The 25,940-nt window shown below is 37.6% G+C and overlaps 1 protein-coding gene across 1 annotated transcript in view; it reads right to left on the bottom strand.

Moving 5' to 3' along the window:
* The window catches only part of LOC150085527 (glutamate receptor 1-like), a 372,789-nt gene extending 348,397 nt beyond the window's left edge, over positions 1 to 24,392 (bottom strand). Inside the window, exon 1 of the mRNA XM_090374097.1 lies at positions 24,194 to 24,392. Coding sequence (XP_090230223.1) covers positions 24,194 to 24,281 — 88 coding nt within the window. The 5' untranslated portion in view covers positions 24,282 to 24,392. The remainder of the gene's footprint in view (positions 1 to 24,193) is intronic.
* Between the last annotated feature and the right edge of the window lie 1,548 nt (positions 24,393 to 25,940).

Genomic DNA, 25,940 nt, shown 5'->3' with positions numbered 1-25,940 from the left:
CACTGAGCCAATAATCTGGTTATAAAGCAGAGATTGCTATATTATTATAAAGAAATGAATTTTTCCACTGCACTTGTCAAAATGCCCATATATGTACACGACCTACGTCAATTTGTTTGGTTTTTTGAATTCAACATTCTTTGGAGAGCCCAGTTGATCTTCATGAAACTATTGTAAAGTCCAGGAAAAATTTGCAAAAAAATAAATAAATAAAATAATCATTCTTAACAGCTTCGGTTGGGAGAATTATCAAAAAAATGGGACTGTTGGAAAAGATGTAAAAGTGTCCATTTCTGCATTTTTGAAAAATAATTCTGCTGTTTTAACAAGCTCGCTGTCAGGAACATTTCTAAATATCGCAACGGAAAATGTTTGGGTGACGTTGGTGAAGATATTGAAAATATTTTCGGATGACTGCCAAAATCTGCAGATTTGAAGTGTACCATGTCTTTTGGTGAAAGTATGAATTTAAAACTTTTGGAAAGACTCTACAATCATTTAAAGATATATTTTCGCGAGAATTTTTTTCACAAGTCTGTGGATATTTTTACAAGCAGAAAAACAAGTTGTATTTGATTTAAGAGATAAAAGGAAGTCGCACAAAACCCTTGCAAATTCTCAACAAGAATTTCAGCTCTAATCAAGTTGAACTCAATAATGAAAACGTCGCATAAGAAAATTCTGGAGGGGCTCGGCAAAGTGACGTCTTTATGGGGAGAGAGACCCCGAATATGTGGGTTACAGAGTTGCAAGTAGGGTTAGCTTAAAGGATAGATATTTGATTTTTATAGGGCTGCCAAAATGGATAGTAAAATGAATGAATTTTCGTGGTATTAAATGACATTAAAACAAGAGGTGGTATAAATTCAAACTAAGTTAATAATATTTGGTGTATTTGAGCCCGACAACTTGAGGAAATTTTAATAGCAGCCATATTGTTATTTTATTTATTTATTTGTGTTTTGGCTGACTCTTCTCGCTGACACTATTCTCGCTTGCCACCCCCACCCAAAGAAGACATGTAAGTTAAAGTGACTTTTTCTAGAGATGACCTCAAGCTAGTGTGCTTTCCACCATCTTATTCCAAATATGTTCACTTACTTTTTTTTTAACAACATTCGTTTCTTTCTTTGATGCCACTGCCTCTTTTATATACTAATTGTTTAACGTAGTTTGCAACCATACCGCCCCCATATGGATGATCCTGAATAATACATCCATCCTCTACTACACCACATATTTATGTAACAGGAGACAAAAGTTGTTTTCTTCATTTTTTTCATAATCTTTACAGTGCATATACGTCGGAGCAATTGTAGATATAGCAAGAATATTCTGCCTTAAAAGCACGCTGATGTACAATTTCAAAAAAGTCTACACATGTACTACTTGAAGAAATGTTATCTCAAAGGAAAATTGCCATTTTGAGGAACTTTTCGCATAACTTTTCTACTCGGGAGTTGAGAAGAAACCTCTATGAAGGCGAGCCATGGAAAGGAAGAATATTGAAAATGTCTTATCCAAGTTTTTCTTCCGTCTCACAGGAAGTTAAGAAATTACCTCAACCGATGGTACAAGGTGCCGTCGTGTATCAACTTGCTTTACATCAGAAGTAGACTGCTTCTTATCTTGCAAATATTATATCGTTACTGCAACAGAAACCTGCTAAATCAACAACCAGAAAGAAATACGCACTCGCATACCCAACATCATTCTTCAAACTGTAGTTACCTGCTGTTATGTTTATCCCAAACACTGGCATCGTTCCAAGTGCACATGCGTGCATCTTTCGAGACATATTGCTTATGAAAAACATACCGAGCTACTATTTATTAACAGATGAAAAGAAAAACGGAAACCTATCAAAAATGGGATGGCTGATAAAGAGAGGAGAAAGCTTGAGAAATATTTTGAAGAGTTCTTCAACACCACCTAAATAACTGTATTCTACGAACTGTGTTCGTAGTTAGCAATCTTCTTGGAAATATTTAACGCACATTTTGTGTTGGTAGTAGGGCTGGAGGGGAGTATCAGCCAACTTTTATCTAAAGGTTGCTTTGCCCTTCAAGTTCCACATATAAAAGCAAAATATACTTGACTGTCTGCTATTGAGAGGACGGTATTTGAACTAACAGACACAATGCGCTTTTTATATTATATGTAAGAAGAGACAACGACAGAAACTTCTAAGTCAAATAATGGCTAACTGCTTAACGTTCTGCAGCCAACTTTAAAAGTCGATACCCTCATTTCAATAACACTCTCTCTCTCTCTCCGAGGTCAACCTTGCCCTACCGTAGTGTCCGCTGAAAGATGAAAACCCCGATGAAAAACGATGATGTGGCGATCTATCATCGTTTTTGGAAGGGTAGAATTTAAATTCGGCTCCTTCGACAATTCATACTCGTCCTTCTTTACTGAAAGTGCAGGGGCAAAGTAAGTAGGACGAGTGGGGAAGAAAATACACCCCTCAGTTAGTGGAAAGGCTAAAAAATGCAAAACTTATGGCGGAAATGGAGAAAACTTTTGCAAAGTTAAAATCAAAAAAGAAAGCGGGAATGTTAAAAGAAAAAACAAAACAGAATTATAAACAGACGAAGATAGCATAATAAAAAGGTTTTCCCATCTTAAACTATTGCTATTTGTTACTATTTCGTGTATTTGAGGATTCGTTAAACAATAACGAATCCTCTGTCAGTGGTAGTTTAGAGAGGATTCAATGCATGTTAAATGCAATATTGTTTCAAGATCAGCGAGACCATCAGCAAGTGGTGCGTCGATGGCCTGTCCGTGCGCAAGGAGTCATTACAAGGACACTCAACGAAAAGCAAACGATACTAAAGCCGGTATAATTAGGAAATAAGTTTATCCGAATATTCGGGTACTACAACATTATTCCTGATCCTTCTTCCATATTGTATTACAGCAACCTAGCATCCTGCTCCAATTATAAGATGAGAATAAAGATCTCTAACCCCAAATCAAGCCAATCATCTTGTATTTCCACAGAAACGGAATGACAGATACGTTTATCATTAAGAACAGTGACCAGCAATCCATAGAGTCTGAATTATTAATTCTTGTGGAGGTTTGATTAGTCACTTTAGCACTAAGTTTTAAAAAAATTCATTGAGTATTCAAATTTATTATTTGTATATATGTTTAATAGTTTTACTTTGCAAGAAAATGTTCATGAATAAGTAATGAAGATAAACTCGCACTGTTGTAATTGTATTTAAATATGTTTGATCATTAAGCATTAAACAATGAGGCGCTGGAGATGAAGTTTTTCCACAAAACTGTTTATTAAGAAGAAGAGTTTATGGAATTTTAATGAGTTTTAAATGAGTGTTAAAACTTGCAGCATAACGAAAACTATTCTAAAGAAATGAGTGAAATTACCTGCAAAAGAATATTTGTCAGAAATTGTTAAAAAATGAGAGGAACTAGATGTTGCAGCTAAAGATATCAGCACTGGAAAAATAGCTCTCTTTCAATACGTACCTCTGCTTTCGATTCTAACAAATTGCACCATTTCTGCTATGTAGAAATTACTATAATATGTCAAGGTCATACATTAGTTTTTTAAGAAGTGGTGCGCACAAAAAGATCCTTGCAATTTCACGTAAACAACTCTGAAACACGGAAGACCGTAGATGTTAGGATTGTGAAAAATATCAGCGAGAAAACGACCTTCCAAATTATCAAATTGTACCTGCACCAGTCCTTGTCTTAGAGGTTCTACAGTTCAGGAAACCTCCATAACTGTGCAATCCTCCTTGAAGACGGTGAACGCCTGTACAAAACTACATCAAATTTAACTAAACTGTCTGAAATAATAATAATATTATAAAAATTAATCTGCTTAATCTTGGTGTGTGTTCTTCAATACAAGAGGCCCATAAACTGTTATTTGATCATTCCTAGTAACAATTAATGAAATTGTTACCTATTTGAAAATGTTAGATGAATTTGTAACGAGAAGGAATAATAATCTTTACCCTCTTAACCATTATGAACGAACATGAATAGTTATGTATACTAGAATTAAAAACAATAATTATTTAATCTAAAAAAAAAATAAAATAAAACTTGACTATATTATAAATATAATTTATTTTTATCGTTTTTCTGCCCAACAAAGCAATGACAGAATTATTTTTTTTTTATGAAGTCCCCAAAAAAGAAAGGTATTAGAACATGTAGCACTTAGTATCGTGCATTGGGTGAAGGATGAAAGAATGTACTTGTTAACACATTAGACATGAATTTCTGTAGAGTGTAATTGTTAGGAAATACAAGAAGGATGGTTGTTCCAGAAGACAGAAGTTCAAGGAATAAATGAAGAAGAAAAAAAGTTGTTTTTGTGAGTTTGAAGATGGGCAGTAAAAGGATGCTGATGGTTGTGGTACGTGTTCTGAGTGGGTTCTAAAAGAGAGAATTACAGAAGCCAATTAAGAAGAACGGTGCCCATGGAGGCATCAACAGAAAAGGCATGCAGCAAAAACAGACGTCTATGAGACAGCGAATAGAGACGTGGTAAGAGATAGGTCAATTAATGACCTAACTACCTTCTGAATTTTATCTAAAAGCCTGAGAGAGGTTATAGGGACACACTTTGATACTACACTTTGATCTTAGCCTAAAGGCCAAGAAGCGATAGGTTATAGGGACACCACCCCAGAAATTGGAACAATATTCCATGGTAGAGCCGATATGAGATTTGTACAGAGTCAGTAGTTGTTTATTAGAAAAGTAACGCCAACAGCGAAAGTGAATACCCAGTTTTTTATATGCAGAGGACGCAATATTTGTGATATGCTTATGCCAAGAGAGATTAGAAGTAGGGGTAATCCCTAATAAAGATTTGTGATCTTGTCTGTAAATCTGAGTCTCGTCGAAGATAAGTATAGGCGCAGAAGAATCCTTTTTGTGAGATATAAGATAAGACTGAGTTTTAGAAGGATTGATTTTAACTAAGTTATCTTTGTTCCACTGTAGATTTACTTGAAGATCAGCATTTAAGGAATTGGTAGTGAATATTCGAGAAATTAAAGCTGTTTGTGTAGGGCATGGTTTCTCAAAATGGAAGGCGGAATGCAATGTCTATCATCAGCTATGGATAGGATTTCTGGTCAATAAAGTAAGATCATTAATACACATCAGGACGAGTGAGATAAAGAACTGAACCTTGGGAAATACCAGCTTTAGTGGAAAAGGCAGTAGACAGAGAGCCGTCTACCAACACCTGCAAAACGCGGTCAGAGAAAAAACTAGATATTCAATTACAAAACAGTTGGCAATCGATAAGATGGAAGCTTATTTAGAAGACCTTGATGCCAAATACGATCAAAAGCCTTTGAAATATTAGAGGCAACTGGTTCAGTTTCAAACTTTTCCACTGAATTTATTAATAGATGGGTAACATAAACCTGTATATAACCAGTGAAGCGATACCGCGGAATCCATATTCGGGATAATTGATCAGAGGGAAGGTTTTCTAGACAGTTTAGGAGTTGGTGGTTAATGAATTTCTTCACTTCTTGAAAAAGAGTAGAAGTAAATGCAATAGCACGATAATTGGATGGAAGGGATTTGTCATTATTTTTAAGTACTGGCTGGATATGAGCAAATTTCCAAGCAGAAGGAAAAACACCAGTTGAATAAAAAAATAAAAAAAAGAGTAAAATGGCGACACAAATGCACAAGCTTTGAGAACATGTGGAAAAATACCATCAGGACCTGAAGCTTTCTTGGCATCAAGATTGTTCAAAGTTCTTCTGACATTTTTGAAAGAAGACCACAGTCGGTATTGGAATGCGCTGGAACTTGTAGGAGATGTTTTATCAAACTCATCAATACAAGAGTTACAACAAAGTAGGACGCTAGCAGGTTGGCTTTATCTTTAGCTAAGGTGGTAGCAGAACCATTAGGTTTTAACGGAGGTGGGAGTACATATGGGTAAAATTTGCGGCCAACAGCTTCGGCAAAAGACCAAAATGTTTGACTATCATATGGACAAGAAAGTTTTCTACTCTTAACCTGTTCAAAATCTAGTTTGGACCGATTAATAATTTCTTTACCCATCGTTTCATAGCGTTTGGGAGTTTTCACATGGCCAATGCCTCCTTGATGAATAAGTCACTGTGATCCCCAAAGCTATCCTTGTTATTTGTGTATATTTGTACGTATCTGAATTCGCCCACAGGACTGATGCCGTAAGTAAGTTTCCTTGGATGAATCCAGGTAGTAGTTACACTAATACTGTTTGTTGAATACCCTACTACTGTGATTTTCTGGGTGATGCAGGCCTTTGTTTCTTTTGATAATTTTTTTTTTATTTATTATTTAGGTTTTTGTTAGGTGTTTTTGAAGTTGGATTTTTTATTCTAGTATTCATGTAGTAGCTTGCACCTCCTCAGAACTACCTGTTGCAATCTGCAACAATTTTCTTATTGTAAAACGATGTTTAATTTTTTTAAATCAAAACTTCTGTAGATCTAAAAATGATTCAGGATGACCCAACATATCAGAGAAATCGAATCGTAGTCAATTGCTATAAAAACGTTCTATAACTTTATATTTAAGTTGGGTTGAGAACTAAGTATTCCATTTATACTAATATCTCTTTTAACTGCATACCCGACATATATGGTAAATAAATCCTCATTAAATACCCTAATTTGATGTAATTATTAATTAAAATACGTAATATGAAAAAAAAAGAAAAAGTAAACAGGGAAACTGTTTCGTAGAGATGGTATGGAATATACCATCTTCCATAAAAATATTAATTATATTAACAAAAACAGTGAAGCATTTGTCAACTCACTTCCGAAATAATTATGCATTTTCAATTAACTGATAGTCTAGTGAGAAATAATAATTCTCATTTTTCAAATTAGTTAATACTTCCAGACTTAGTAGCTCGAAAATTTACCTCACTTAAGCCTTAATAATAATATACTGAACTTTTATTCAGCATATTTGAAAATTGTTTTGAAGAAATTAATTCCATTTGTGAAAATAACGCATCGAATTATAAATGTAAATTATGTAAATACAGATCAGATTTACTTTTTCACCATACAAGGAAGGAATATAATTTCAGAAATTAACATTAACAGAATCTCAGCACGTTCAGCATTCAATTTCAACAAACCGTTAAAAGAGAATATTCTTATATTATCGTTCAAAATTAATTTTAAATTCTAGGAATCATTTCAGGGTTCAAAAGAAGAAGTCATGGTTCTAGGTTGTTGAATGGTTTTAGGGGCATCAGCAACTTATGCCATATTGCGCCATATATAATATTTCTGTAAATTGCGTATGTTCTGGTCGGTTTGCTGTTTGCTGGACGAAAACAGAGTTTCCAGAAGAAAAAAAAAAACCACGCTACCCGCATCTGAGACCGACTAACTCAACCACCCTATGGAAAAGGCCCATAAAACTTTCTCGCATCATTGTTCTGTGGTTTTTTGATAGTTTTAATTCACAAGGAATTTCTCCAAATTTCTGGACAGATTTCTTTACATGGGCTCGTCAATTAAATTTGATTGATTTCGTAATTTGCTAAAAATTAAATTGCAATCGCGTGGTAACACTTCTAAAGAGATTCATATTTTACTGATCCCACAAAACTCATCGTTGGAGATGCTGCTATTTACGTGAAAGGCTTGGAAAGATTTTATTTTATGCAGATGACATAAAATCAATTGTGTCCTGCAAAACTCTGACTGTGTATGACTGCAGAAATCTCTTTGCGACCCTAGAAAAACAATTTCATATAAATGCAAATAATAATAATTCGGTATTCGACCTAACATTTGCAACTAATTGTTTCAACGTTCCCCACGTAACCGAAATAATAAACAAAGCATGGTGAAAGTGGGATCTAAAAACGATTTGCATTATCTTTGAATAGCTCAAGGCAAACTCTTGACTTTATAGGTTTAACAGTATCTCAGTCTTGAATTTGCTAGTTCGGTTTGTATACCAACTAAAAGACAATTGTGTTCTAGAAACATCAGAAACAGACTATATTGTGCCAATGAATATTGTCTTTTGCAGCGTGTCTTCACGAGCCGATTTGCTTGTCGTGCGGGCTGAAAAATCCAGGGTAACTCACAGAGAAAATCCCCTACTTCCTCCACCTAAGATCGGCTATGTCCTCAATAGAAGTTTAGAAGCTCCTTCAGTCATCGATGGGACTCGAACCCAGACTTCTTCAAATGAGTGAGAAGTGACGAAACCACTAAACCGTTCCAGAGGACTAGAAGACACGTATTCGCATTGTAAAATATTCATTGCAAGAACGTAATACAGAATAATAAATAATTTTCATATTAAATTAAATGTTCCCTTAATAATCGTCCGAAATCCAGCTGTCTAAAATAATATTCAGGAGTGATTACGGATAAATCAAGTGCTGATTAGATGTAATTACGACAATTGCTACACGTTTTAGATCTATATGTACGTCATAATTTACCATATGTCGTTTACTCATTGCAACAGAACATCTATAATTGAGGTGATGCCAATATGAGTTTTAATAGATTATTTGATATGGTGTACATTTTAATTGTACGATTTTTATTTACCTTTATAAATCCTCATGTCTCTCCAGGATTGTATAATCCCCCCCCCTTAAACCTCAGGGGATACATGGGAGCAAAAGGTGACAACCGGATCACCACAAGATGAAGTCTGTTTACTGTCACTCGTAACCTAAGTAATATAATCCTGTGTCAGCTATAGACAGCTCAATCAGGTAGTGATAAAAATTAACCCATCCAAATCTTTTTATTTATTATTATTTTTTTTATTGTACTTGGCGTGGTAGGTTAAAGTCATTTCTTATCGAAATGGTACAAGGAATTGAACCACCTCAATATCAACACAAACTATTTACAGCTACGTAACTTTCGGGAACTCAGTGTTCCCGCCTTCAACCCTGTTAACATGATCCGGGAGTTGAATCCTCTTTTTTGGAAGACTTGGCTCAGTCTTCCTCACCCGGACTCCACTCCCAGATCACGTAGCCATAAATAGTTTAACTGTTTTTAGCATTGAAGTGATTCAATTCCTTTGAATCGTATCACTTCGATAATAAATTACTTAATCTAGCCCGTGAAGATTTAATGACGTAGTGTCTATCAATTCAAGTTCACCCTCTCTTCCAAGCAATTAGAGAAAACCATGTGTTTCTTGCCAAAGACAGACTCACTCTGTCATGTTTCGGGGGAAAGTGGAGAGTTAATAAAAAATTATTTTATTCTCAACAGGAATCGAACCCAGGCATTCTACCCACGACAGGGATTATGACGCTGTTATAATCACTGTTTTAACTGCTAGGCCCATGACCAATATACAACTCTGCCTTTAAACCGAGTATAATGGTCACTATAAAAGTGATTTCTACAATTTTTATAAAGCCTATTTTTATTCTAAAGCATTGTTATTTGAACGCTGTAGACACATCCTCCAACTTCATATTATGCTGATGGTATTGTCATCACAAACATGGCTGCCTCCAAGAATGACAGTCGGAAAGCACATGCTCATATATAATTCTTAGTGTTTCAAAAGAAGACTATTAGAAACATTCATAAGCAGCTTTGAAATTGATGCTGTCGACCACAACATAGTTTGTCACTGAACCAAGCTCGCTTGTCGATGTGCAACTTCTTTGGCAACTACATTCATTCCACGAATGTCTGTATTCTGACGGTCATTCGTGAAGGCAGCCATGTTAAACGACTGCTACTGCAACACCACTTGTGGGAAGTTGATGACACTGCACAGTAACATGCAGGAATGACATACTTATACAGTACAAGTAAAAATAATACAGCATACCGGGGTATGACTACAGAACTAAGTGGGCATTGTATTTGAACTAATAAGGAACTACCATAAACTATTCAGGATGACAAACTTAGATGATGGAGGGAGAACAGATCATGAAACGTTGAGGTAAGAGACTGAATAGATCACCTACCCGAATATTTTTAATAGAAAGAACATTCGGGTACGTGATTTATGGTTATATTGCACATTGGCAGAAGAATTCATTTTCCAGCGGCCCTAATATGACAGGGGTTTTTTTGTACACAGTAACATCGAAAATATGAATATAAACGTTACGCAAGATATTTTATGTAATGAATAAGTATTAGCCGATTCTTTTAATACAATAAACTAGAGTGCTTAAGGTTGGTAAGACTCAGTTCAAGCAGGTGACAGCAGACCAGATGATGAGCAATGATATCAGCCCAAACTAGTCATTAGCCTTTTATTTGGGGACTACAATCATGATTAAACCTCTCTTTATATTTATTACATGTTCCAAGCTGGCGATTATTACAAACTATCGATCGACACGAACTGGACAGATTGCTATCTGGTATAGTTTGTGGCGACGTTATACGAGAAGAAAACTAACCAGACGTCGGTAATTAAAACATTAATTATTCGGCCTGACTTTTATCAATGGCCGTCGTGTGTAAAGTTGGCCGCAGCCAAAAATTAGGCTATGAACGTTCGTCTAGGAATGAAGCGTACATTCCTTCAGTTTCTAATAATAACTCTTCGTAGTTATCGGTAATTAAGATCTATAGGACGAATTTTTCTTCTCTCCTTCAGGTGAACAGAGAACTTCTCTTGCCCCTTGCTTGTCGGAGTATAAAAAGTAACTCGCTTTACTTCTGAACGTTTTCTGTGTTAAACGAGATACTTGGCAAACTACAAAAAGCCATAATCAGTATCGTGGCATGTCGTAGGTAAGCATTTACCAAGTCTAGAAAGGTAATCTGATTAACAGAGTAAGATATGTATATTATCGCTTAACTTTAAGTGAAGGTGACCACCTTCATGAAGGACTCTTTCTGATTTCCACAAATCCCAACGTCTTTTCCATGTTTGGGAACGTTTACAAAAGCAAATGTCAATTTTTTTTTTCGTCTAGGAAATCTTCAAGGCTTTATATCGTTTTATTTCCGGTCATCGTGGAGGGTCCAAAGCTCGTCACCAATTGGAACTGTTTTCTAAAAATGCCACGCTCTTACAGAATCATTTCTGAAATGTCTGAACAAATCTTTCTTTTCCTGTTTTCTCGATAAGATTATTCGGCACCACAATGGCATACCCTATCTTCGTGTCCAGATCTTTGGTCATCTTCTGAACAATGAAATAAGCTACCATATCTACATTTGAGTCACTTTTTTTACATATTTGAAATTATGTCCTTGTAGCTACCGACATGCTGGATTGTCTGTTGTATTTCAACTGCTCCCTTTCCAATTTCGCTAAAAATGAATATCTGTTTTCCGTTTCTATCTAACTTTCAAGAGGTCAATCAATTATTTGTAGACACTGGCCAATATAGAAATAGTTAAAATCTGTCAATTTCCATAATTCTAAATCTCCACCACCCACCTACCTAGCCGAAATTATTATCGAAATGACAGGAAACATTTTATTACTCAGAAAATTTTTCTTGTAATGGTGGTGGTGCCATATGACGTTTGAGTCTTGAAAGATTCTGACAGATAATCTTCCAGGTTTTGGGATTCATATTTGTAATGCTTGCAATTTTGGCTTAAGCGCCCTAAAAGAAAAACGGGATGGATGAATAAATTTGGGAAGTAAACTTGCATTCCATTATTTAAGATTAACTTAAAAGAATCCAAGAGTTTTATATAAAATTAATGGCACAAAGACCAGTTTAAAGATTAATCTTTTTGTCCTATACCATTCGAATGCAAAGCAGCCTATCTTTCTGGTTGTTTCAGAAGTATTAGTGGGGGTGGGAGAGACCAATTTGTTAAGACTTAGGAAAAAATAAATTACCCAGTAGAAGAAATAAGGAATTTCGTCAGATATTTTAGAGTGGTTAAAAAAAATCTAAAAACTTTCTTGCTTGCCCTTTTACACTCATTTCACTCACCTTTGTGTTCTGTGGCTATACGAAGCACAGGTTAACTGACCACTCAAGTATTCGGATATTCAAATTAAACAAGGAGAATGAGACGTATTCAAATATGTAGCAAAAATAAAGGTGCCCAGGAAACAACGTATGTATGTATCAGCGAGTATGAATTGCAGAAATTAAGGTGTTCAAAATGATGTACGGGTGTCAGACAGTGTCGATGACTGTTCGCGCATGCTTGCTCCAGAGAATTGCAAGAGGCTACCAAATTTTTAAATGATGGAAGACCGATAGTGACACAATAGTGAAAATAGGATCCGAAGCTGACGACTATCGTTCCATCATTCCCAAAGATGTCTCTACAAAACTTGATATCGGCCATCTCAATATCAACAGGATTGTTTACAAGTGCGTGAACTGATCTAAAATCTTCCATGAAGGTTGAATGTAGTCATAGGTGGACTTATCTGTTATTAATTTTTTCAACATTATTGGCGATTGAATACTTTCGAAATGATAGTGTATATCAAGTTTAATATATTAAAGCAAGTTTGAATTCTACATAATAAGTATGATCATTCCAGTATAAAAAAAATACACACACACACACACACGGTGATTAAGGAGGAATAGTAAATATTTTGGGAGGTTATAGTATCCATTATTCTGAGTAAAAAAGTTCATATAAACGAATGTCCAATTCTCAATGGATACGGAGATACAGCTGTTTGAAACTGGCGTGCACAAAGCCATTATGAGAGGCATTAAAGAACGATAAATGACTTATTGTTTGTATTTATTGACTTTCTGAATGATACAAATAATAATTGACAATTTTTTTTTTTTTACAGTTCACAGCAAAAGTTCGAAAATCCCACCGCCAACCTCAATGCACTTTGCAACTCTTGTGGTAATATGACGGGTTGTTCTTCTGAGATAGTCTTTGCGTTCCTTTATGAGGGCAGTAGTATCCAAAATGCGAGTGAGCAATTCGTCTATTGTATTCATCTTTTCTTTATATACTGCGCTATTCATCCATCTCGAACATCGTCCTAGACGAATTCCTCTCTACCAACCAAGCAAACGTCAATACTCAGGCGTACATAGATGACCTGGTTCTTACCCCGGAAGCCGATAACAGAGCACAGCTTGAAGATATAGGAAATGAGCGCTTGCTACCATACAGAATTGGGCTAATGAGCAGAGCCTCCAGATCTCACCGGACAAAACCTGTTCATACTTCTTAAAGGAACGCTAGATATCCCGAGACCTCCACAACTAAAAATACAGGGCAGAACTGTCAAGCTTGCCACCGAAATGAAGTATCTAGGAATCATCCTGGACAAGAACCTATCATTTACCCCTCATCTGACGTATATACGTAAAAAGATCCGTAACTATTATTATTAAGTCAGTTTATTCACCCAATAAATGTGGTCTGAAATGTGAGGCCCTCATCCTACATTTTTTTTTGTAAATGTCATTTGAGCTGATTTAGCATGATTAAGTTCTAGACTGATTGAATCTAGATACATTTCTAGTTGTATTTTTTGATTGGACAGTTGATTGATGGTAGCTGCTTGATTAGGATTGATGATGTTATGTAGAATTTAAAGTCGTCGGCATAAGACGAAGTCCTGCTGTGATGCAAGGAAGGGTTCAAGGGCTGCAGTGAACAGTAAGGGGAAAAGAATCCTTCCCTGTGGTACTACTCTAGTGACCAGGCACCCGTATTGATAGTCTTGATGACTGACTAGAAGCTGTCTGGGTTTTGGAATTGCTTGTAAAATTTGTAGAGCATTACCAGTCACGTAGAAATAGTTCTCCAAGATATGTCAGAATGGAGCAATACTGACACAGTCATATGCTGCTTTTGCATCGAAGAAGACGACATCAAGTTGCGCTCTGCCGCTCAGGGTTCTTTGTACGCTTGTGTGTCAAACAGGTTGGTACGAGTAGACCTACCTTTGATTACTGTGTGGAGGTAGGGTTGCCTGTGGTTGAAGCAATGTACTGTAAGTGCAGGGTTAATGACCTTCTCGAAGAGCTTCAGGAATCCACAGCTGATGGCGATCGGCCTGTAGTCCATCAGTCCTTTCGGATGCTTACATTTTGGTAAGCATCCGAAAACTACACCGCACTAGTAAACAGTTTCTCGCCGCGATTGGGCATTGAAGAAACGAACACTTTCCATATACTACAGAGCCATCTGCATACCAATAATCACATACGCAGCAGGAATTTGGTACACAAAGGCCATAACAGCAGTCAATTACAGAAAGTTTGAAACAATACAACGAGCAATGCTACTGGCCATCACCAGGGCGGTATGCACGGTCAACATCCACGCCATTCAGGTGCTGCCCGGTGTTGTTTGTTTGTTTGTTATTTGGAGCATTAGCAACTAGGGCCATATTGCTCCGGGATATGCAGTGGTCATTCGCTGACCTTTCCGCATCCTCCGTATTTGGTGGTGACGGGCTCGAACCCCGGTCTAATCAAGAAGCGTGTGCTACGCACTGCTGCTCCTTCCCACCTGGCTACGAAGGCGCCTCTGCCCGGTGTGCTACCCCAGGACCTTGAGGTTGTTGAATGCGGGTTGCTATATCACCTCTCTGCGCAACACACTACATATCGCATGATCCATACACTTTTAAAATCTCTGGCCTTGACAGGGTACTGTCACTCGATACATAGAACATACGCGGAGATGGAAGAAATTCCAGGAGCCGTTAGACCCTCAACATACCTATACCACCTCTCTAAGGGCAAAGCATTATCACTCATGGATTACACAATAGACCCAGCTAAAGTAGAGAAAAAACGCCTAGTCCACTACCTACAATAAACCTGGCAATCCAGATGGACCAACTCCGCTAAAGGAGAGATTACGAGAAAGTTCATTCCCGACACTACTACAGTTTATCCGGAAATGCCGAAATGGTTCTCCCTCTCCCCTGGCCTCCATGTCAAAGTTCTTTTTAACCGGCCATGGGCCTATCAAAGGGAAATTACAAGTACTAGGCATTATTGATGACCCTCTATGCCACTGTGGTTTCCCGGAAAGCTGGAGTCACTTACACTTAATGTATGATTGTGAGCTCTGTGAGGACTCTTCACCAAAATCCATTATCTTCCAAAAGACTGGGAACAGCACGTCCTTGATAACGCCTTAGATTACATTGCCCTTCACAAACTTTGCTCAAGAATTGTTCACCCGACGTAGGGCGCGTCCACGAACACAAACTTGAAAACTGTACAGTACTACCCACAACTCACGATGCAGCTTTCAATCACTGACTGGAGCCTCGACTGAGGGAGACAGAAGTCTCCATTAACGCACCGCGGAAGATAAGGAAACTAAAAACTGACACACTCAAACCCCATCAAGCGCCATCTGGTGATTTGAATTAGGTGCCTAACCTAGTTCCCTTTAAATCTCCCTCTCTAGGCCGGGGGAGGAAGACAAGCGTTTCTGTCTCCCCCTCCCCTGCCTACCCCTTCTCCTGGTGGGGCCTGGGCCACCCCTAGTGACTTTTTAGGGTCGCCTTCTCTATCGTTCTCATACTTCTGTTTTACCCCCCCCCCCCAGTCTTCAGTCTCTCATCTCGGCTTTGACTAAACTGTCAGCGTACACCCCACTCAATGTGAAAATTTAAAAACGTCCAAAATTAAACCGCATTAATATAAACCTCTTTCGGCCTTACCTAAATCAGCGTTTTCCTCCACATTTTTAAGGTCCTAACCACTGAAATATCAGGAAATTAGGTGGCAGGACCTGCCAGAGTGAAAATTACTGGGTACCTGGTCTGCCTCCACGAGGCATAGTGTGTACAACGTTGGGCCCCAACAGGGGTCTAGCGGCTAAATGGCATAACACTACACTTACAAAATCCATACACTTAAATCTCTGGCCTTTACAGTGGTTACACCTACAATGAAAGCAAGGAGGAGATGGGAGAAACCCCTGGTGCCGTTAGACACGAACACACTATATATCCTAACATCTAACGGAGTGAAGTCTGGAGACGTTGGTGAGCAATGAAGGGGACCACTTCTGCAGAGCCATCGTTGAAGGAAAGTTCGATTTAGATATTGCATCACCAGATATAATGTGCAGGAGCTCCGTCATGCTGAAAGTATATACCAATTCTTGTAGCCAACAGAACATCACCAATAGTAGTGAAAGTTCGTTTTGCAGGAATTCTAGGGATATGGGCCTTTTAAGACGATTTTGTAACACAACAGGCCCAATCAACTGATTGTCGATGATACTGCACCACAGAGAAGCGATGTTGAAAATTTGTTTCTACGGTGGTATGTGGATTTCGTCTGACCACCTATGACAGTTACGGGCGTTGTTGATACCGTCACGGGTGAAAGTAGCTTCATCGCTGAACAGTATTAATGGAATTAATCGGCGATTAGCATTTACCCACCGACAAAATTCCAATCGGTGGGTAAATGCCGTAATGTTCGCCATACTCTTGTCTGAGGAACACCGATACACGTAAAAATTCTTTGTCCATTTGCACGTTCAGAATAAATATGAGCGTCGGGAATTGTACCAGTCTCACGCAGTTTGGTGTAAACACTACAGGAACACATTAGGAAAACGTAGACGGTGTTCTCTACAAGCAGCAGTAGCACTTCCACCACAAAAACCGTGGACAAACACCATATGTGAAGATGTGCGGCATTCTTAACAATACTTCTAACACCAAACAGCGTCAGATTATAACTGCTTCTTGGTCACATATGATTCAGGAAGCTGTGCGTGCCAGTTTCAAACAGCTGTATCTCTCTATCCATTGAGAATTAGACACATGTCACATGTATGAATAATCGATACTATAACCTCCCAAAATATTTATTATTCCTCCTGGATCACCCTGTGTGTGTGTGTGTGTGTGTGTGTGTGTGTGTAACCTTCGCCTGTTACCGACTAACTCAGTCACATTGTGAAAAAGGTCCATAAAAATTCCTTGCATCACTGAGGGGATTCGAACCTTTTTAACCTGTGTGGGAGGACGACGATTATATCCATTATGGTACCCGCGAGGGCTTGCGATCATCATTAACGTCCCGAGCGACTCCCTGTCAGTGTTTTTTTCTCCTTTCTCGTATTTACGGGTCTGTAGCCACGCATCTAGAGACTCATACATACAGACATGGAAGAAAATGGGGAACCAAGCATGTAGCTTGCATAAATCCCAAAGGTTTCGGACCTGCCAGCAGACCCGTAACCATCATGTGTAGTTGTTCGACTTTATTTGATATTTAGTTGTCACCTTCACTGCAAAGAGGAGAAAAAAAAACTGATAAAAAAAACAGGAGGAAACCATTATTCTAAAAGAACCTTCTTCCCCCTGATAAAGCCCGAAATTTAACATCACTACAAAGAATTACAGTTTTTCCTTAAGGAGTGTTTTCATCACCTCAATTTGCCACAACGCCTTACTTGTATTTTGGCGCTTTGGGTGCAGATGGTGACAAAGCAATCCGCTTTCATTTCCTCCTGGTTTAGCCTACTTTGCTGATCTCTTGATTAGCTTAGTACCACAGCTGCCATTTCTTCTCTCCTTCATAGTCAGACTGTAAAAAGGAAAGTGAAGGGGATAAGCCTGTTTGTGTCTTATTTTAAAGAGACTAGTGGCAGCTGCGAACAGTGAAATTCGCGACATAATTTGCAAATATATTCGATTACTACGAAGATAAAAATACAGTGAGCTGGTTTTCTCTCATTCTACAACTAAGAATGCCTTAAGCAGTAATAGGAGAATTTGTTTTAACTTTCAATCCCGTTATAATGCTTTGCTGTTAGCCATGAATAACCAGCTCGTCTTTGCCATCACTCTTAATTGAAATTCTTCAAAAATTCTCTTCTTTCACCAGTGGTGGTGGTGTCTGTTAACTGTAGCTACACGTTTTAAATTAAGGAATGTCACTGTCTTTCCCGCAAGGTGAAGTATCCACAGTGGTGTTGTTCAAGACACAAAAATTCATTTCGGTGGGGCGATTCTGGTAAACTTCATTAACATCCCGACTGTTACAGTTCTGATATTTGCATCATTTAGAGAAATGAACGGTGGGAGAAGTTTATATAAGATATAAATTAAATGCATATCCATATTTTCAAAATTTATCGAATTAATTCCTTACTTTCCAATCTCCAACGTCCTCCATACATAAACTCGCAAATCAAAAATGTAAAGAGGTACACTACCTTTTCCCTCTGTTGGTAAACTCAAATATTCTACCCCAGCTTCAATTTCATATAATTTTAACAGAAAGTAATCTTATAATAAGATTATCAATAAAATAATCTTAATAGAAATAATCTTCAGAGTCTAAATAACATCCTAAATTTCAATGATAAATAGAATTTTATTTAAAATATATTTACAAACAAATCTTCGTTGTCGTTCTAATGACAGAAAACCAGATAATCTAGATGGTGAAGGATTAATCTTACTTGCTTTCATTAAAAGGAATTTCATTTAAAGAAATTTCACTAAAAATTTCTTTAAACATCATGCTAGTGGGGCGATTTCAATTTCGCGTTAACTCGAAATTGTTCAGATAACTCGAAGAATACTTCGCATATATATGGGAAAACACGAATCTCCAACTGGGGAAACTCGAGATAATATCTGTAGTGTGTTCATAGCTTTAAAATGTATAAATACGAATATTTTATTATTATTCGTATTGCATACAGATAAAATTTTTATATTAATATCTAATTAGGTTCCTTTCTGGTGAGGTCGAGTCTGGTTATCTTCTTGGGAAGGTCTGAATTAAAATTCATCGGTGATGGAAGAACCTGAAACGCTGGAAGTGAAACCACCATTTCGTTCTGGAAAACCCAGTAAAAACACGATTAATTTAGATCACTTACAAACCATCTATACAGTACTTAATTCATTAAGCAAAATTATCGCCGAGATTCGGAATGATTGAAAAATTTACCATGATAGTACCATTTAAAACTACCACAATTATGAACTGTTCTAACTGATAAATTTTATAAGGCAGAATTTCTTATTTCAGTCTCCATCTTAACACCCTAGATGCTTGCTCGCAAGTACTACTACTAAATCTTTGGGTAAGATTTAGTACCCGTATTAAGATTGAGATTCGTATTCAACAGAAATACTCTATATAAACAGATTCTTTCCCATTATCTGTAATCACCCAATAACATGGCCGGCTACCTTGTTTTCTACTTCCAAAACAAACTTAAAATCACAAGAAAAAAAGATCTCTATCTGCAGACGTAATGGCCTTTAGTGGAATTATAAATTAAGCTCGAATCGAGGTGTAAATATTTATTTTCTGCGAGGTCTCACTAAATAGATTATCAGATTTCAAATTGATTGATCACGATTCTGAGCACTGATGAACTAAAATGTTGAGCACAATGATAACATAAGGACTGGCAGTGAACCAATCATCTGACTGAATATAAAAAATGCTCGTTTTCTCTTGTAAGATATATGTATTAGGCTCTCTGAATGTAAAGCTAGTTCAAAACTAAATGTTAAATATTAAAATCGCCTGTGCAGGCATCCAGTTAAACTCAACATTGAACTTTGCATTCGAAGGAATATAAACAATCACAAATAATTTTAAAGACCAAAGTTCCATCCCTTTTCTGTTCAGTCCGGCTCAGTTCAAAATACCTCAAGACAAAAGTATTTCGGCACGTGTAAACTGAATTATTATAGTCCAACGAACAGCCCCAAATGATGAGAGTTATATAAGACAACAGGTTCGTGTTAGAAGGGCATCTCCTGCTGAGCATAATATACAGCGTACCATGCTTGTCTAGACTCGACTGGGAGTAATAATTCTCCTTCACTCACCGAGTCTTCTTTTTCTTGGTCGGCGGTTAGTTTTGCAGGATGCCTTAAAGCCAAATCTTTTCCCAGGGATCTGACAGGTGCTTGTCAAGCCTTTACTCAGAAAATCTTGTTCATCAGTTTGAAAGGATATGTACGTGCTCTGAATGGCCCCCAATGTTCATTCGTCAGGCCATTTTATGACGCTCACAAAAAGAACAAAGTAACGGCCTTTGAGTCCGCAACCATAGCAATACAGATCTTGACTAGCTGATGACCTTCCTTGCCCAACCAACAGTCTAACCACTCTAAAAGGAACGAACCCGTAACAGAAACATTTTGAATTTATATGGAAAAATCAAATATATATGGACGGTAACAAATCTATAGAAAAAGGACCTATAGGAATGAATGAAACGGATAGAATTGTAAATCATTGATCTCAATCAACGGAAGACTGGAGAGGCATACCAGGCGAATAAGAACTAATGTTAACGCTTACGATGATATGGAGAATAATATTGTTCCAAGTTCCTTTTTCAAATTTCAGGGTCCATGGGGAATAAACTTTAAATCAAGTAGCCCATGTAGTAGAAAACAATGGAACTGTCTGCATTACAGAAATTTGGCTAGCCTTCAACTGGGAAACAATCAGCACATATATGTGAGGTGTCAGATGGTGCGCACTACAAGAGAAAACAGAAAAGGGAGAGGACAGGAGCAGTAGTCTTTTCTATGGATCAAATATTTCCTCTTTAACATTCAATATCAAATCACTCCGATCCATTAGATCACATGAAGAACAAGAAACCTTTCGTTGACATTTATATTGTCTATATCCAGCCACGAGACGAATTCCCAAATTTGCTGCTTAACCATCTCCATGCATCAATGAAACATCTCGTACGCCTCTAATCCCCCACATACTCTTGAGAAGCTAAAGAAGACTGAGCCATTGTCTCTAAATGCATCAGAGTTAAAATAGAACATGGAACCGTTAAAATCCTATCAACAGAATCCCAACTTAAGGCCTTTGGGAATGGTTATGAAATCATAGTAACATACATCGATGTCTAGGCTTATTGACTGCTATATCCGTCCAATATATTGCCAACCTACAATGGAAGTACCACCACTTGTGACGACGAGCTGTGGTTCATTCAGACGTTGCTTCAGAACATAAATATCAGACTTTGGGTTGGAAATGGAAAATTACAGCCAGAGTCCCGCCAGTCCTGTCCAGTATCAATCCAATGTCTGTTATATATATATGAATGTGTAAATAACAATGAAACAGACTATGAGATGGCAGCGTATTTGTTGTAATTGTGTATGTATTCTTTAGTCGGTTTGGTGTTTGGTGGAATATAAACTAGAGTTTCCAGGAACAAAAGCTATGCTATCCTTACTTAACACCGACTATGCAAGTTGTGAAAAAAAGCAATAAAAATTTCTCGCATCATTGACAGGATTCGAACTTAGGACTTTTCCATCAGCTGTAAAACAGTGATTATAACCTTTGTGCTATCCGCAAAGAACATGTTCAGTATTCTTATTCCATTTGTGACAGCCCAGAGTGATATTATTGTGACGATATAAAATTGTCACTACTATCAGCTCTAGTAACAGTAGCTCAGACATCAATGGCAGGATTCAGTAAAAATTCTAGGATGGCGGCCTAACCTTCTGAATTAGGTCTCTGCATTAATCAAGCGAAGTCGAGGCAGTTAACATTCCCACTCAAACGCAATTTCACCATGGTGCAATCTGTAATAAGTGAAACAGTGATCAATGCTGTCCATTGATTTGGCATAATAACAGATATTTTACCAGACACTCTTGTCATTTTCACAGACAGGTTACCGGTAAATTAAATTCTGGAGACTCAGGTGGATACTCAAGCAGCAATATTTCACATGTCCAAGCCAAGCTTTGGTATCTTGACCTCTGTCTACCCCATCTTCCAACCGAAACTGAAAAGAGATACTTTTCACATAAGTTAGGGATCAGGATCACCTCTGAACCCAACTTTCCTGCTCATTGCAGCTAGAAGACCGCAATCCCAAGCCATAGAACGGACCAATTTCTTCAGGCTTAAGGTTTATCGTTATACAGAATAAACAACAAACTAATTGTTTGGAAGACGACTGGACTCTTCGCCAGTCCTCTTCCAAACTGGACACTTCCAGGTTTCCTTCGCCAGTCTTTGACGTAGGTGTAGAGTTGTCTCTAACAGGTAAAATTCACTTCTGTCCTTTCAATGATCTCGAATATAATGTTACCAAAAGAAGAATAGTCGCTACACTGTCATGGAGGGCAATTAAAATGACCTTTTTAAGGAATTACACAAGTGATTAAGATGATATTCTGTGTATGGTGATACTCTGAACAACAGGGTACCTCCATTTTTAACATCATCATATATTTCACCTCCAAATGGGCGAAGTCAGCAAAATTTTGATTTCAAAATTAAAAGAATTTATTTTAAAATTACAATTTGTTTTCTAACTGGATAGTTCCATTTGCTATATGAACCACTCCATAACTTTCTCTTTATATTTTTCTATGTGGACTTCAAATAAATGAGTCAGAGAAAGAACTTCTTTGATTTCTTTTCGTTGGAGACTGATTTAAGCAATTCCCATTCAACATATGTGCCTGCGTGTTCTGTTATTTATAAGAATCACGATATTATCTACTTCGTTTGAGAACATCAATCGTTTCTACGTAGTGAACATCCGCTATTCTTAAAAGAAACGAAACTAAAAAAAAGAACGAGACCAACTCAAACTCTATTCTAACTTGAGAAGAAATCATGCAGAACTGCCTTCTTTATTTATGTTAGATTATTCCAGTTACGTGCAAATTCAGCTCGAAATCTTCGATATTAGTTATGAAACTAATAGTCAAGATTTCTGTTGTTTCCTATTCATTTAGAGAGGGAGTAACAAAGCCAATTTCTCCTTCATACTACCTAAAATTACGCATCATTTGAATTCACAATGACAGAATTTCAATTACTCTACAGAACATAATTTTGCAGATCACCATAATCGACTAGAAAACCGATATCAGAGGCGCAGTGACTTGACTGCGATCGAGAGAGAAGCGATAGTATTACAATTAATTAGGGATTGAAAGATTCTTTCAAGTAATAGTAGCATAAATTCATTATGTTCCTATTGGTAGAAAGTAGAGGATAAAATTACTAGAGGAACTAACAGGACCTCAATTGTGTTCTTCGGACAACACAGAAGATGGCAGTATACAGGTGAATACTGAGTGCTGTTTATCCCATTAATTTTCGCGCTTGATTTAATATCTATATCTATTTAATTGTGCTTAATTCAGTGATTAATGCAAGAACTAGGATTAGCTACAAATGGTGCATCTTTCCAACCAAAAAGAAAATACAGTAACTGAGTTTTGTTCAATTATATGAAACCTTTCGTTATTTAAAAACGTAAAACTGTAGTAAAAATATAGAAATTAAATTCACAGAGAGAAATGAAAAATGTATTTAGGGAGGAGTAGATTAAACGTATCATTAAAAAATCTCTTCACTTGTTTTTTTTTTTAATATTAAAAACTATTTTGAAGTTAAAATCAACATATTGCTGGTTGAAACGAATATCTATCTTATACAGTGCAAATGCTTCCCAATAAAAGGGCACACGGATGAGTTAAACCCCAGTTTGGTCCAACCCACTTCTCTTGAAAAGCATCGAGTATATAAAGAAGGGTTTAAAAATGAATGGACACCATTTATTAGTACAATGATGCACTATTAGTAATAGTAAGACGTGCCAGCCCATATTCGCCTTTGCTGAACGAAGAAACGCCACGGATGCAAATTTCTGGAGAAACAACTTCTAATTATGTTCTCTTTATGTTATAAGAACCGCTTAATACAAAAATATTTGAAATAAAATGCAAATGCGCAACATTCCTGCAACAGAAACTCGGTGGTCGTTTAAAATTCGGTGCTGTCCATCACGGTCGAATGCGAATGATGCTAAGATAACTAGAGCAAGCGCATGTGGCTGCGTGACCCGGTTGACACCAGTTGCGGAGAGGCTGACGGAAAACGCACAAATTCGTAGCGTATCATAAAGTACTACCTCGCCGGTGACATGGTAACAAATAGCACGCGATGTTTAGCCAAAATGGTCAATACATCAAGTTGACCTACAACCCAGCTATCGCCCGTACTTTCACAAACCTGGGTTAAGCACACCATCCGAAGCACGTGGCTTTCCTTGACAGCCCTATCGAGTTCGAAGACTATGCCGGCATTTGTTTGAAATGCAGAGATACACACGGGCATCGCTTAGATACTCTGGCTTCTCACATACGCTACTTGGTGTTACAAGCTTGGGTAACAGAAAAGACTACGCTTAATGAGTAAGCTACTTACCAATAGGGATTTTCTCTGGTACGGGGTGCGCCAGCCTGAAAATACAGGAGGCAAGGAACAGCACATTCCTTAAAAGCATCCTTTCCATTATAAGGATATATATCGAAGCTCTATTTGTACACAAGACACCTCATCTGAAAGGGATGGGGTTTTTTTTTCCCTTCTCCCAACGGAAAATTCCACGAAAAGCATCCGCCACCTTAACTTGACATTTCTGTTGTGAATTTCTAGTAAAGCCGCCGGAGATCTGCGACCATGGTGGTTTGTGCGCATGCTCCATTGATGCTCATCAGAAAGTCACTAGTTGTAGCTTCTGTCAACGTTGCGCAAGTTGATGGGAGGTCTCATTCTTGATTTATGGAGTGACTGTCTGCTTCCACCATCCTTGTTTACCGATGGTGGTATCACTATAGTGCTGGCCCCGCCGCACGAGCCCCAGCAACACACCGCGAGAATCTTTTAGGCCCGTTACAGACGTCGCTGCCGAACGAAAGCGCCATTGGAGGATGCGAACGAAAGGCCGACAGTGTGGGAGATGTTACTGCTCTTTCTGTCGCTCGGCTCGCGCTCCTTCTACACACCGGTAGGTAACTACGGTCTCCACAAGCGGAAAAGTGATAACGGCTCGACAGATGTGCACAACACATGCACGAGAGAGGAAATACCTGCCCGAATCTCATTGAACATTTACTCTTCAAATTAGAAGCGTGTAAACATGGTGGGACTATTTAATTAAATCGTTTCACCCAACGATATCTCGAATACCTTCATCCCATCTTTCCCAACTCAATTCTGCTATCAATATGGAAACGTCAGCGCACGTTTGAATGAAAAAAAGTGGGAAAAAAATCAAGAATGCTACAAGCTTTGAAGCCTCTGATTTTCTAAAGATATATTAACAATCATCAAGGAACAGTATGGTTTCTATATCCTTTCATAATTACAGATTACTGAAAAAAACCGTTGTATCACTTAATATAATGATGATTTGTTCCTACATCTACACTCTGGCGGTAGCGCAGTGGTTATAATGACCTTCCTCCTCAATCCGGGTAGAAAAAGCGTTTGTTGGTACCAATTCTTACGAACCTACATTCGTTGCTTCATACAATTCTTCGATAATGCGAAGAATTTTTATGAGCTTTTTTTCACAACTTAGCTGAGTTAGTCGGTCTCAGGCGAGTGTTGCATGCTTTTTTTTCCCCTGAAACTCGGGGTCTTCTTTCAGAAAAACGATCTAAGAACACACGCAATCACAGACACAATATATCGATTCCTCATAACATTAGCGGTTAACACACACACACACACGCCTAATCCCAAACAGACGTCTAAATATTTATAATGATTCTTAGACTATTTCAGAAAGGAAAGGGAGGTCATGAAATCATGTCCGTGTAGGTATATGCACAATAAATTTTGTATATTACGATTTATGCAATTGGATCCAAAATAAATTTGCAGTATAAGTAACCAAATCTATAGTAACCAGACATAGGTAGGGCAGATTTCAATCCATCTTGTTTTATTATGGTTATCCCTCAAAATTATAAGCACCATCTGTTTAGAATTCATATAATAGTAGGATTTTAGCTGCATCTGCGACTTAGACCATCTCAGATGCAGCTAAAACCCTGCTATTACCACTATTGTATGAATTCTAAACAGATGGTGCTTATAATTTGAGCGATAATCATAATAAAACAAAATGGATTGAAATCTCCCCAACCTATGTCAGGTTACTATA

Source organism: Mastigoproctus giganteus, chromosome 5 (assembly GCF_048544385.1).
Source record: "Mastigoproctus giganteus isolate SK-2022 chromosome 5, ASM4854438v1, whole genome shotgun sequence".
Lineage (NCBI taxonomy): Eukaryota > Metazoa > Arthropoda > Arachnida > Uropygi > Thelyphonidae > Mastigoproctus > Mastigoproctus giganteus.
The sequence above is the reverse complement of the archived record's forward strand: the minus strand, read 5'-3'. Positions and strand labels throughout refer to the sequence as shown.